Source organism: Lepidochelys kempii, chromosome 7 (assembly GCF_965140265.1).
Source record: "Lepidochelys kempii isolate rLepKem1 chromosome 7, rLepKem1.hap2, whole genome shotgun sequence".
NCBI classification, from domain to species: Eukaryota; Metazoa; Chordata; order Testudines; family Cheloniidae; genus Lepidochelys; species Lepidochelys kempii.
In genome coordinates, this window is record NC_133262.1 from 42,907,660 (window position 1) to 42,919,907 (window position 12,248).

Here is a 12,248-nt window from a genome sequence, read left to right on the forward strand (position 1 = left end):
TACTCTTGTATTGAAATGAAGGAAAGATCTGAGTTGACCCTATCTGTTGAAATAACACTAATATGAAATCTTGCTTATCTTTAAGTAAATCTAAGGTAAAGTCACACTCTGATGTAGGAGCATATGGGCCTTCTTATTGACGTGTGGATGAGAAATGTACCCTCCTGAATGAAATGTCACAAGGGCACTCAAATGACTTGTTGCTTGAAGTAGCATTTTGCTGGCCACAGAAGTAATCTCACCCTTGTTTTTTGTTTAGGTATCAAGGATAAGATATCTGACCAGGAAGAATTCCTTCGACAGACACTGACAGGAGCATGCAGTGCTCCTGCTAACCTGCTAGAGGGTGTGAGTGTTTATTCAAATAGACTGAATTAACTCACTTGAAACAACAGTGAGGCTTCTTTTTTAGGGCTACGACACTCTTAGCATCTTTAACCACAGTATATAAAGTAAAGCCCTTTGTAAGTGAATCATTTCTACATCTTTCTTAATTTTAAATGCTATTGCTGTAAGCTGTTGAAATTCAGAAAAATATGTTGGGTCCACCTTCTGGTATCTGTGTAGCATTTGTGTTTTGTCAAATGCTTTCCTGAACGTGTTTGTAACTGCAGATTCAGATGATCTCTTCCACCCATTAACGCCTGTCAGAGTAAAGGAGCTCCTCGCAAATTCCCTGAGTGCCCAGCCCTTTCTCTTAGCCTGTTCCTCCTTCCAAATAGCTTTGTGGAATCTCTTCCTTGTCTGATCTTCAAAATGCCTCCTTCCTTAGTCATGTCTCCTGTTAATCTTCTCTTTACTATTGAACAGATATTTTTTTCATTCCTTTTGTCTCCTCCTTAACTCATGTACCTCTGCTTTAAATGGGACAAATTCAGAACCTTTTTAACTGTCACCCATTTCTCTGTAGCTAGATCTTTGGTATGAATAAAATCGAATCAAGAACAAAAACCTGGCTACCTCATTCAATCTCTAATCTTAATCTGTTCCCCATACAGGGCAGTGCAATGGCACTTTGGAAAATGAGTGATATGCTTACCATTTAAACATTGTTTATATTACACCTTTCAACATGGGCATCTTTGCTTCTTTTCTATCCTGTCCTCTTACATATTAAAAAGATGTCTGAATTTTTAAAGGGTGGGCTGTATTACTCCACTTCAAGCCCTGAATGTACAACTGGCAAATGCCTCTGAAACAAGAGATGACCAGCACACTGATCCCATGCCTTTGCAAAAAACCCCATAATTTTATGACCATGACTGCAGATACCACAGGAGCTCTGATGCAAGCAACCATGGCTAGTGAGTTCTGTAATCTCTTTGGTTAAGGGTGCTATGCTATTTGACTCCTGTATTCATGTTTCAGTTGGACAAGTGGTCCACAGCACAAAGGTGTGTCTAAGACACAGCATCAGTGACAGTGCAGAATCTATGTAACTCAGTCTATTCTGAACCAGTTCTGTGAGTCACTTACCTTATGGTCCTCTTTTGTTCTCTCCATTTTGGCCTGCAGCTTCACAGAGGGAAGAATCCCTTGGATCTCATTGCACCAGGCTCCAGACTGGAATGTCAAAACTCCCAAGATTCCTTGGAAGCCTGGATTGTCAAGGTGGTGGAAAACATTGGCGGGAGGCTCAAGTTGCGCTACGAAGGGTTGGTAGATTCTGACCAGTCTGATCAGTGGATGTTTTACTTGGATCCATTTCTTCATCAAATGGGCTGGGCAACTCAACAGGGATATGACCTCCAACCTCCAGCAGGTACCAAGTAACATTTTAAATCTATTGTCGATAGAGCTGGTGATCGTGAGCTTGAGACTGGAGTCCCCTCTTCTGTGCTCTAAATCTGGATTCCAGATCCATGTGTGTTCACACCACGAGACTGAGATCTAACAAACATCCCACTCTTTAATGAAAGAGCGTTTCATTAAGTAGTATGACAGAGGTTACACCCACTTGTTTTAATGTTCATAGCTGTTTTTGCCTGTCACCATCTTTATCCTGCTTGTAGTAGGCATTGAATATGGGGGAAGGGATTGCCTTTTGACATTTATTTTAATGGCCTTGGGTTCTGGTATGAGGAAAATAATTATTGTAATTAAGTGTAACTAATGTAATGCTATATTTCATCTCTTAGGAGGCTCCATCCCAGGGCTTTTCACAAAGGTCCCCATTTCTTGCTCCTTAACAGCACACTTCTATTAGACCCAGGCCAATAGAGACTTCCCAGCCCACTATGATGCCTAGACTTCCATCTGAAGTAGGAGTACAACAGTGTATAGTAGGTTGTCCTAGAAAGTTAATACACCCGAAGGAATGTGGGGGTGAACAATGCATGTAGTGCAATGCCGGTCAATGTAAAATGGCTCTCTCTGAAGTTCAGGGAAGTGGAGATGGTGCCACTCCAACTTCAGCATAAGTACCTCCTCCATTAAAAAAACCACACAAGATAATTTGTCATAATACATATTTTAAAAGAGGAGCTAATTAAACTTTTTATGATAATTGATTATCCACTATAATCGGGTGTCACACCTTCGGCAGTAATTAGCTAAACAGAAGCAAGCTTCCAAAGATGCTGTTTTGCTAAGTATCTTTACTCCACTGGTGGTTTTGGGTATGTGGCCGCAACTCCCCCAAAGGGGTGCCATTCCTGCTAATTACATTTTGCTGTGTGTTGTAGCTGGCTTAACAGTTGTTGGGAGTGACTAATCTCACGGCTGTTTTGAAAGTATATCCTTCCTCTGCCTTGGAAATTACCCCGTGAATCACAGTAATTCTTGGTTTTGGTCACCAGCTCAAAAGGCAGTGACTCTTCTGATATAAACTGAAAAGTATTGGGCTTTTCTCCTAAACCCTTAGCTGCAAAAGACAAATTACTTCAGAAACACAAGGTGCCCCTGGTCTCAGTGATGGGCGTCTACATTAAATTCTAACTTTTAAGCAGTGTGTGTACATTTAGTTTTTTAAAAGTCACAATCTTTTTTTTTTTTTTTTTTAAACGGTTAGGGTAGAAGCCCAATCCATCTTCCTGCTGATGTCAATGAGAGTATTTCCCTTGTTGATAATTGTATCAAGTCCCAAACCAGTAGGATTTGGAATCGCACTGAAAAATTAATATTCTGCTTGTTTCACCTGCATCACTATATTGATAGAATTTTGTTTATTTTCCATCAGTCTCTCTCTCTTTAAGGATTTGAATAGTGCAGTTTTAAAACACTGGGCATATGGACTATTTTCTTAATCCAGTTTTGGGCTGCTTCCTTGATATTCTGTGAGAAAAGCCTTTTGGTATCCAGTTCCACGAATCCCTTAATAAATCTTAGCAGGAACCCACCATTGGAGGTGGTAGCAACCTGTGATGGGGCATACTAAAGGAAATAGCCCCACCTGACTGTGCTGTACTCTGCGATACTTCATTGCTTGCTGCCTGTTTAACCTGCAGCCATAAAAATAGAGGAAATGACCAACAGTAAATCTCATTTCATTAGTAAATTCAGCATTGTACATTCTTTTATTACACTGTGGCTGTGATCAGAATGACCCCAAGCTTGCCATCAAATTAAAGATGTAGAAGCATATAGTTCACACAGTGGAACTTGATTTATGTAGTCCCTCTTCATACACAAGGTATCCTAAAGCTTTTAGAAAAGCTGGGAGTTCTTAGCCAGAGCTCTGAGGTAAGGCAATATGGTTTCTTAATGGATGCTCTGCTTAGCATTTAATGGATCAAAAATAAAAGTAATTTAGCTTCACCCTCTTCATTTTCTGTGGGAGATACAAGAACTCTGCTCGTTCACTGTGCTACCTTTTTTTTTGCTGAAGCTATCCGGTGCCTGAAAAGTGAGGCAGAATGGCAGGACATTTTGACAAAGGTGAAAGAGGAAGAAGAAGGGTCCTCAGTACCCACTGATCTCTTTAAGGTAAAATATCCAGTGCATAGAACTGGATCGAGCAAGGCTCCAGATAGTGTAGTGAGAACTGATGACTTTTGTCATAGCTGTAAGAATTAATTGTGGGAGAGCAAGCCATTGGAGCAAATTGAATGAGGGCTTGCTACTGCTGACTACAATGATGTATTATGTCAGGGTCAAGTGTTTATTGAGCAGTGTTGCCATTTGATGCAGGTTCTGATATTCCCTATTCAGGTGGCTGAAACTTAAGAAACAACTACTTTGTCTCACTTTGTTTAGTGCTGAGGGTTAGAAAAATATTTTAACTGACTTGTTTGGCCTCTGGCCACATTCTGCTGCAAGTTTGCAAAGCTCCTGGGGGAAATCTCTTGGGGCCTGTCATAGGGTGGTCCCACAAGGAACATCTTTCTGTGGCAGGCTGTGGCACAAGTGCGCCTGCCTCAGTTTCCTCTCTCAGGCAACCCAAGAATTCCACTTCAGTCTCTCTTGCTTCAAAAATAACCTTCCTTGGGGCCAGTTTATTTTCAAAACTATAGTGCAAATCAGTCCATAACAAAGGTCCCTACATAGTCCCTTCAGCATCCTGGTTTATAGAGTCCTTAAAATCCCATGACAACACACCACATACCATACGCCAGCATCTTCCACCACCCCAAGGCTCCTCCTCAGTCCTCTTATGCCTCTCTGACAAGACAGCCACGCCAGCCCTTCCAACTAAAGTGCAACCCTGATCTTCCCAGCAGAAATTCCCCCACAGTCACTATACTGGGATATCATCTTCACCAGGGAAGCATCCCTCATTGCCCCCTGGTCCTCACGCTTTCCCTTACTTCTTGCTTTCTAGCCTTGGAGATAGCAGCAGGTTAAGTTCCTCTGCTGCTCTCCTGTCCGGCACACAGCTCCCTCTACTGCTCTCTCACAGTCATCCCTCTCCAGCCTCCCTTTCCCCGGAAGTCTGGCTTGGAGATACCAGCCAGCAAACCCCTCATGCTGTGCTCCTGCCTACAGCTTTCTCCCAGGAATCAGCTACAGCATCCTTCCAGGGCATTCCTCAGTCTCCTGGTCTCTGGCAGCTCTCACCTGCAGGATCGCTGGACCTACTTCCTTTACAGGGTGTGGCCACCCCCTGATGATATGGAAAAACTCACAGCTTCAGTGGAAGGACAGTTGCCCCTTATTTTCATTATACAATTCTTGCTGGTACTCAGTCACCTGTGCAAAACTTACAATTTACTAGAACAAGGCAGGATGAGCTAAAAAAGTCTTAGTTAACTTCTAGGTGCTTAAAGGTGAATACTGTCAGTTTTTTCCATTAAAAAACATGGTTAATCTGTGCTCTAATCTTGTGGTTTTCAGGACAAGCCTGTGATTGGAGTGCATTCATTCACTGCAAGCATGAAGTTAGAGGCTGTGGATCCAGTAGCACCTTTTGTCCTCTCTCCTGCTACAGTTGTTAAGGTACCAGGATTCGTTCTGAACTCTCCAGCTATGGCTGAAGCTCAGTTGCTCTTTTAGTTCTGTGCTTGTTGATTGAGAATTCCCTGCATGCTTTCTAAAATTTTACATTAGAGTTTAAGCTGCAGACTTTTCATAGATCACATGTGGGTCAGGTACCTGCTAGGTGACTTTGACCCAGGGGTGAACACTTTTTAGTTAAAAATTGGAGCAGTGAGAATCATAGCCTGAAAGAATAAACAGCTAAAATTATCAGTGCTGAGTGCCTAAACTTTGACTCCTAAATCCATACTTGGTCATGTGTCACGGAATCACAGGGTCAGTGCTATCTTGGCTCCATAATGTCTCTGGGAGGAAACCCCTTAGGTGTAACAGCCCTCTCAGGAGTCACACACTCTTGGAGCTTAAGCCCTAGGTTTCACTGCCTCCTGGAACTGCACCTTCAGCTTGCCTGTCTCTCTCCATGAGAAACCCTCTCCCCAGGGAGTCCACTAACTATGGACCCCTTGGGGGGCCTCCACACCCAGAGGGAGTAATGCAACCCCAGTCTTTAGACTGGAGTGACTCTCAGCCAGCATAAAAACGGAAAGGTTTATTGTATGGCTGGAACACAGCACAGAAAGTTCTCAGGGGCCTCAAGCATAGAAAATCTTAGCAAAGTCGAGCATCCAGGTGGGCTCAGGCCGCTCTTTGCGGTCCAGAAGTGACCACTCCTTCCAGCGGCCCACGCTGTATCTCCTCCAAAGCCCATTCTCTGTTCTTTGTCATCCTTTCCTTGGCAAACAGATCACCTGGTGTCTCTCTCTAGCCCTTGGTTGTCTCATTGGTCAAAACTGTCTGGCTCCCAAGATGGGGTAGGCCGTCAGTTGCTGAGTTACAAAGTGTCCAGGCTGTCTGGGTCCCGGCTGCTAGGCACACTTGGTTCTTTACAACAATAAACACCCTTTTCTACCACCTCGTTAAACATGCAGCACATAGGTGGAAACTGAGGCACACAGCATTCATACAAAAATTCCTCACTTCATCACATCCATGCAACTTAGAATGGCCTGATTTTCCCATGATGCTGAATCCTTATAGCTGCCATTAACTTCAGTGGAATTTGTTCATACTTACTTGGCATCTTTTGAAAATTGTATGGATTTAAGAGCCCAGCTTTAGACTCCCGTGTTTGACAGCTTTTACCAACATCTTTGTTTTAGTAAACACCTAAGAGGTTCCAGAAGAGACTGTACACCCACACACTATGCAGGTTCCAAAAGAGACTGTACACCTCAGATTATACAACTTATTTAGTCTTCCTTTATGTATTTTCAAACAAATGTTGTGCTCCCTTTTGCTTTTTACTATAGAATTAATGTTCTTTGAATCTTTGCTCCTACATCGTGTCTTACATTTCAGACATTTTATTTCTCTCTCCTGTGAACTCTAACTTATCAGTCTCTTTAAATATGCAGTACTAATTTAATACTCTGAAGTACAGCCAGTTCTGAAGGGAGTAGAATCATTATGGCACTTGTTGGGGTTTTTTTGGTTTGTTTTTGTTTGATCTGACATTCTAAGTGAAAACACCCAATATGGCGTGTGTGTGTGTGTGTGTTTGTGGCGGCACTGACCCATCCTGTTTAGCATCCATTCTATCATTTTCTGTGGCTCAAGTTCCTAACCATAGTCCTCATTCTTTAGTTATGTATTTTGCTTACCCCTTGCAGGATGTCATACCGTTATGTGTCTGATTTTTAAATATTTCTTGGACTTCTCAGTTCTTAAATATGTATTGTATTCTCATAATCCTGGCCTCCAAAAACATATTGGACACATCTCTCCAAGCTTTGGATCACACCTAAATTTAATCTTCTCTCATGCTCTTTCATCGTCAGTCGCTGTTGAAAATAGTGAACTTATGAAATAACTAACCTCTCTAGGATCCCACTCAACATTGTCACACATTAAATAGTTCATTATTGTGAGATTTAAAACAACCAACCTAAGTGCATGTGTTTTGTTTTGTTTTAATAATAATCCATATATCTTGTATGTACTGTGAGGAACATGAAGCCAGGATATAATATGTCCACTCTATTTCCTTTTTTCTACTAAGCTTGTTATCTCATCAAAAAGAAACAAATTAAGTTACCTTAATATGGATTGTTTTGATGAGCCCATTTTTATTTACTTGGAGTCATATAGCTCTCTCTGCAATTACTTATTGCTAGCTATTTATCACCTCATTTGTCTTTAAGTGCCTATAAATTGACTGCTTTATTAATTGTTCTATTACATTTCCAGATATTATCGTGCAGTCTGCTGGTCTGTGATTCTGTAAATCATCCTGTCTTTTTTCTTTTTTTTATCCCTCTAATATTTGCAAATGCAGAATTTGGAAAATACCTGACAGTAGATTAGCCTTCAAAAATTAAGATATTGTATCTGCTACCCTAAGGCCATCTCTCTGTCTCTTTTTGGATAACTTTGCAGGTGTTCAATGAAAAATATTTCTTGGTAGAAATTGATGACTTGCGACCAGAATGCAAAACCAGCCGGTCATACGTTTGTCATGTCAACAGTACTGGTATCTTTCCTGTGCAGTGGAGTCTGAAAAATGGTTTGCATCTGAGCCCTCCACCAGGTATATGTCTGCATTTTTGTCTCAGGTTTCAGAGTAACAGCCGTGTTAGTCTGTATTCGCAAAAAGAAAAGGAGTACTTGTGGCACCTTAGAGACTAACCAATTCATTTGAGCATGAGCTTTCGTGAGCTACAGCTCACTTCATTGGATGCATACTGTGGAAACTGCAGAAGACATTATATACACACAGAACCTGGATTTGTGCAGGAAGTGGCCCACCTTGATTATCATACACATTGTGAAGAGAGTGGTCACTTTGGATGGGCTATTACCAGCAGGAGAGTGAGTTTGTGGGGGGGGCGGAGAGTGAGAAAACCTGGTTTTGTGCTGGAAATGGCCCAACTTGATGATCACTTTAGATAAGCTATTACCAGCAGGACAGTGGGGTGGGAGGAGGTATTGTTTCATGGTCTCTGTGTGTATATAATGTCTTCTGCAGTTTATCAAATTAGATTATCAATTAGTTTATCAATCAGATTATCAAAACTTTTTATGAAAGATTAACTACGATGCTTAATGGCTACATAATGGATTTGCATAGTGATTCATCCTCATCACACTACACTAGTTGCCATTTATTTAATATACAGTACATCAGTGCCTAGCAAATTTAAGGCACTATGTAAATAATGACTTCTATTAAATCTGGATTACAACCCTTCATTTAAAAGTGAGACTCTCTTCAGCTGTGCAGTCTAATCTTGTGGGACACCTTTCAAGGAGTCCTCATGCATTCTCCAGAATGTGGTCAACCTGCAGTAACATGTTCTGGTTAATGCCCTCTCATACCTAGCATGTCCTAACTATCTCCAAGCAGACAGTCTCTAAAGAGAAACTAAGACCCAGATTTTTAAAGGTATTTAGGTGTTGCTGCACTCAGTGTTGCAACACCAAACTGTGATAGGAGCCTACACCTCATTTTCAAAAGGGATCTAGGCAAGTGTCTAAGATGCAGTTGAACATATCGCAGTACAGCTTCAATTGTAATAACAGAGAAGCTAATGCCAGGACATTGTAAACTTTGTCTTCGCTGCAGTGTTATCTCCTACGGAGTTAGCGGCAAATAACACTTGAACAGCATAGAGTGTTTCCATTAGCAGCATAGAGTAACTGAGATCTCACTGCATTACTAGCTCCGGTGTTAGCCGCACTCAAACTTCAAAAAACACTGCCTGACAAGCCAGCTAGTTTGAGTTTAAAGCACTACTTAACTTGGCTAGAGACTTGTGTGTGTGAACGGGAGTCAGGTAGGGGCAGCACTCGAGTTATACCTTGAGCTAACGCTGCAGTGAAGACAAACTCGCAAGCAGTAGGGCATAACTTAAAACATGCAAAACCACCCAGGGCCTGATCCTGAGTTGCTTGCTTGGCAAAGCTCCTATATTCTGTGAGAGCGGTGCTGGATTAGGCCTTTCATTGGACTGTGCAGCCCACAGGCCCCAATTGGGAATTAAATCATCCATATCTTGGATAATGCAAGCATTTGGTTGACTGGAGTCATCTGTTTGGTGTAATACAATTAAGCAACCACTTTGCTTGCTCTTTGCTCAGGTTATCCCGGGCAGGACTTTGATTGGGCGGACTACCTCAAACAGTGCGGTGCTGAGGCTGCTCCCCAGAGCTGCTTTCCTTTGGTAAGCTTTTCTAGAATAATGCTTTTTTCCTGTACTAGTGGCTACTCCTCATGATGTCCACTTACATAAACAACACCCTTGCTTCTTGTGATTGTTACAGGGACACACAATGCTTTTGACCCTGTGACCTAAACAGCGCTCATAGTTGTTCATGGAACAGAAGTGTCTAGAGAATGTAATAAAGGTGAACTGAAGTGTTTGTGCAAAAAAGTCAGGGTTCCCAGATTAACAGATTACAGTGGCAGTGTGAATCTAACGTAAAAGGCCATTTCACATGAGATGTAACTGTCCCTGGAATCACTGCCACTGCACTGGTCTTTCATGTGTGCATCTATGTTAAAATAGTACCCTTCCCCTGCTCAACCCTTGCCACCTATCTAGGGTTTTTTTCCCCACTCTTCTTCCTTAACTGTAATTATGATTTGACTTGAAAATTCAATAAAATGTTCCAGTGGGAAAAAATTATTTTTGTCGTTCTGTACCACGGTGGTGGTATTACTAGCTGAACGCTTTGTGAAAGCAGCGCCAGAGGGCTGTTTTCTTAACCCTTGCCAACCCTCTCTCTGGAAAATATTGAGGCAGATGTAGTCATCAGGGAAACAGTCAAACTTCCTGGTTTAGAAAAGGGGGATGCTGGCAAAGCTTTTCTTTTCATCTTATCCTCCTCTTGCCCTCTCTCCTCAGTGTCTGAAAATACAGACTCTGGGCTTTTCTGAGAGGAGTGGGTTGGGAGGTTCTGGGGATGACTGTAGGGCATCTTTGACTAATTGATAATACTTAGCCCTGCCTTGCAGGGGACTGGACAAGAAGACCTCTTGAGATACCTTACAGTCCTACAATTCTATGATTCAGATAAGTGTTGTAAGTAGGGAGGGAAATAACATAAAACCACTTTTTTTCCCCACCAGAAAAGCCTGCCTTGCTGTCTGCAGTACCTAGTATCCATTTAGATGAGGAAGGAAATTTAATTGGGATTTAGTGCAGCTGGGATTGTCACGGGTGCTGTTTTTTTGTTGTTTTTTTTTAAAGGGCTTTCCTAATTATTATAATGGAAAAAGGCAGACTGAGGTTGCCTTCTGCCTGTCAGTCTGATTATTTCAGTTTGCTAGCTACTGATGTTTCACTTGCAGGTAAATAACTGGGAGCAGTTTCTTGATTCTAGTTTTGGTTAAATCTCTGTCAGTGAGTGTCTCAGCTGAATTTTTCTCATGCTCCAATGCAAATGCAACCCTATGTGAGTGCGTCATTACATGCTATTCTGCCTTGCTTCTCTGAAATTCCCTTTAACCTGAAATACAGTTACATATTCAGATGTGTTAATTACACTGAAAATTCTTTGTGAATCCTTGATTACCCACATGAGTTTGAAGTCCCCCATCATGGTCGTGTAATCAAGTTTGTATGTTTTAGTCCTCCACATGGCTGTTTACATCTGATAGGCTGGTAAATTCACATATTTTCTCCAAACATCCCTTGATCTGTCATCTTTTTATTAGCTAACTTCCAACCATGGATTTAAAGAGAACATGAAACTTGAGGCTGTGAACCCTGTTGATCCAGGGGAAATTTGCATTGCCACAGTCACCAAGGTGAAAGAGTCCTACCTCTGGCTTCAATTGGAGGGTAAGTGCCCCTTAAGAGAACAGGAGGCTTGTCCCGCTCTGACCTTGCCACAAATCATGTTAGTACACCAGTCTCACCTGGAGATTGATTGATGGTCATAAATCATCAGCCACAGACACTTTCTGCTAAAAATGGCTAGCAAATCCTTGTCTTCTGTAATTGAAGGACGATATTGTTAGCCCTTTCTCTTGCTCCTCTCCTAGTTTTTAAGATTTAAAATGGCAGCGTTCACTTATCTTGGGGTTAAAATCACCCCATGCAGAGAGTTGGCACAAATCACTGTGTAAATCTATTTTCAGCATTATTCGCAGAAAATAAATAAATAAATTCTGGGACTTAAGTGGAGCATGGGCCTTGTGGTATCTCTCTGCACAGGGGGTGACTTTCACTTAAGTGAAGGTTTTACCCAAGCTGAGCAGCATGACACCTGGAGGAAATAATTTGCAGCAGAAAATCTAACAAGATAGAGCTGGCCTTTGCATGCTGCTTTATATTCCTTTTATTTTTCAGTAGAACCTCAAAGATATGAACACCAGAGTTACGGACTTACCAGACAACCAGACACCCTATGGAAGTGGAGGTCCTCAATCAGGCAGCAGTGCAGACCAAAAAAAATAAAAGCAAATACTGTACTGCCTCAGGGCTTTAGCCAGGGAGGGCAGGGGCTGCAGCCATGGCAGGGGAGAGGTCAGGGCTCCGGGCTGGGTGGGGAGTCTCGGGGCTTCTGATCCTCACAGCACCAGGATTCAGGGCTTTAGATGGGGTAGGGGGAGCACTGGTCCCGCAGCTCTGCTCCTGGTTTCAGTTTCATGGGGGTGCTGGGGCTCAGGGGTTCAGCCCCGTGTCTCTGTTCCTGGCTTCAGTCCTGTGGGGGGTGCTGGGGCTTTAGCTATGAGGGGAGCACCAGTTTCAGCCCCAGCACTCCTCCCATAGCTAAAGCCCCAAGCCCTGGTGTGGTCCTACCCTCCCCCCAGCGCTCCCCCCAGGTCTAAA

The 12,248-nt window shown here is 42.4% G+C and overlaps 1 protein-coding gene across 6 annotated transcripts in view; it reads left to right on the forward strand.

The window, feature by feature from the left end:
- SFMBT1 (Scm like with four mbt domains 1) overlaps positions 1-12,248 on the forward strand; it is a 137,703-nt gene that overhangs the window by 107,447 nt on the left and 18,008 nt on the right. For all 6 annotated transcript variants that reach the window (XM_073352399.1, XM_073352398.1, XM_073352395.1 and 3 more), the window contains 7 exons: positions 260-348; positions 1,516-1,762; positions 3,827-3,924; positions 5,272-5,373; positions 7,849-7,999; positions 9,550-9,632; positions 11,129-11,255. In XM_073352399.1, the coding sequence (XP_073208500.1) occupies positions 260-348; positions 1,516-1,762; positions 3,827-3,924; positions 5,272-5,373; positions 7,849-7,999; positions 9,550-9,632; positions 11,129-11,255 (897 nt within the window). The remainder of the gene's footprint in view (positions 1-259; positions 349-1,515; positions 1,763-3,826; positions 3,925-5,271; positions 5,374-7,848; positions 8,000-9,549; positions 9,633-11,128; positions 11,256-12,248) is intronic.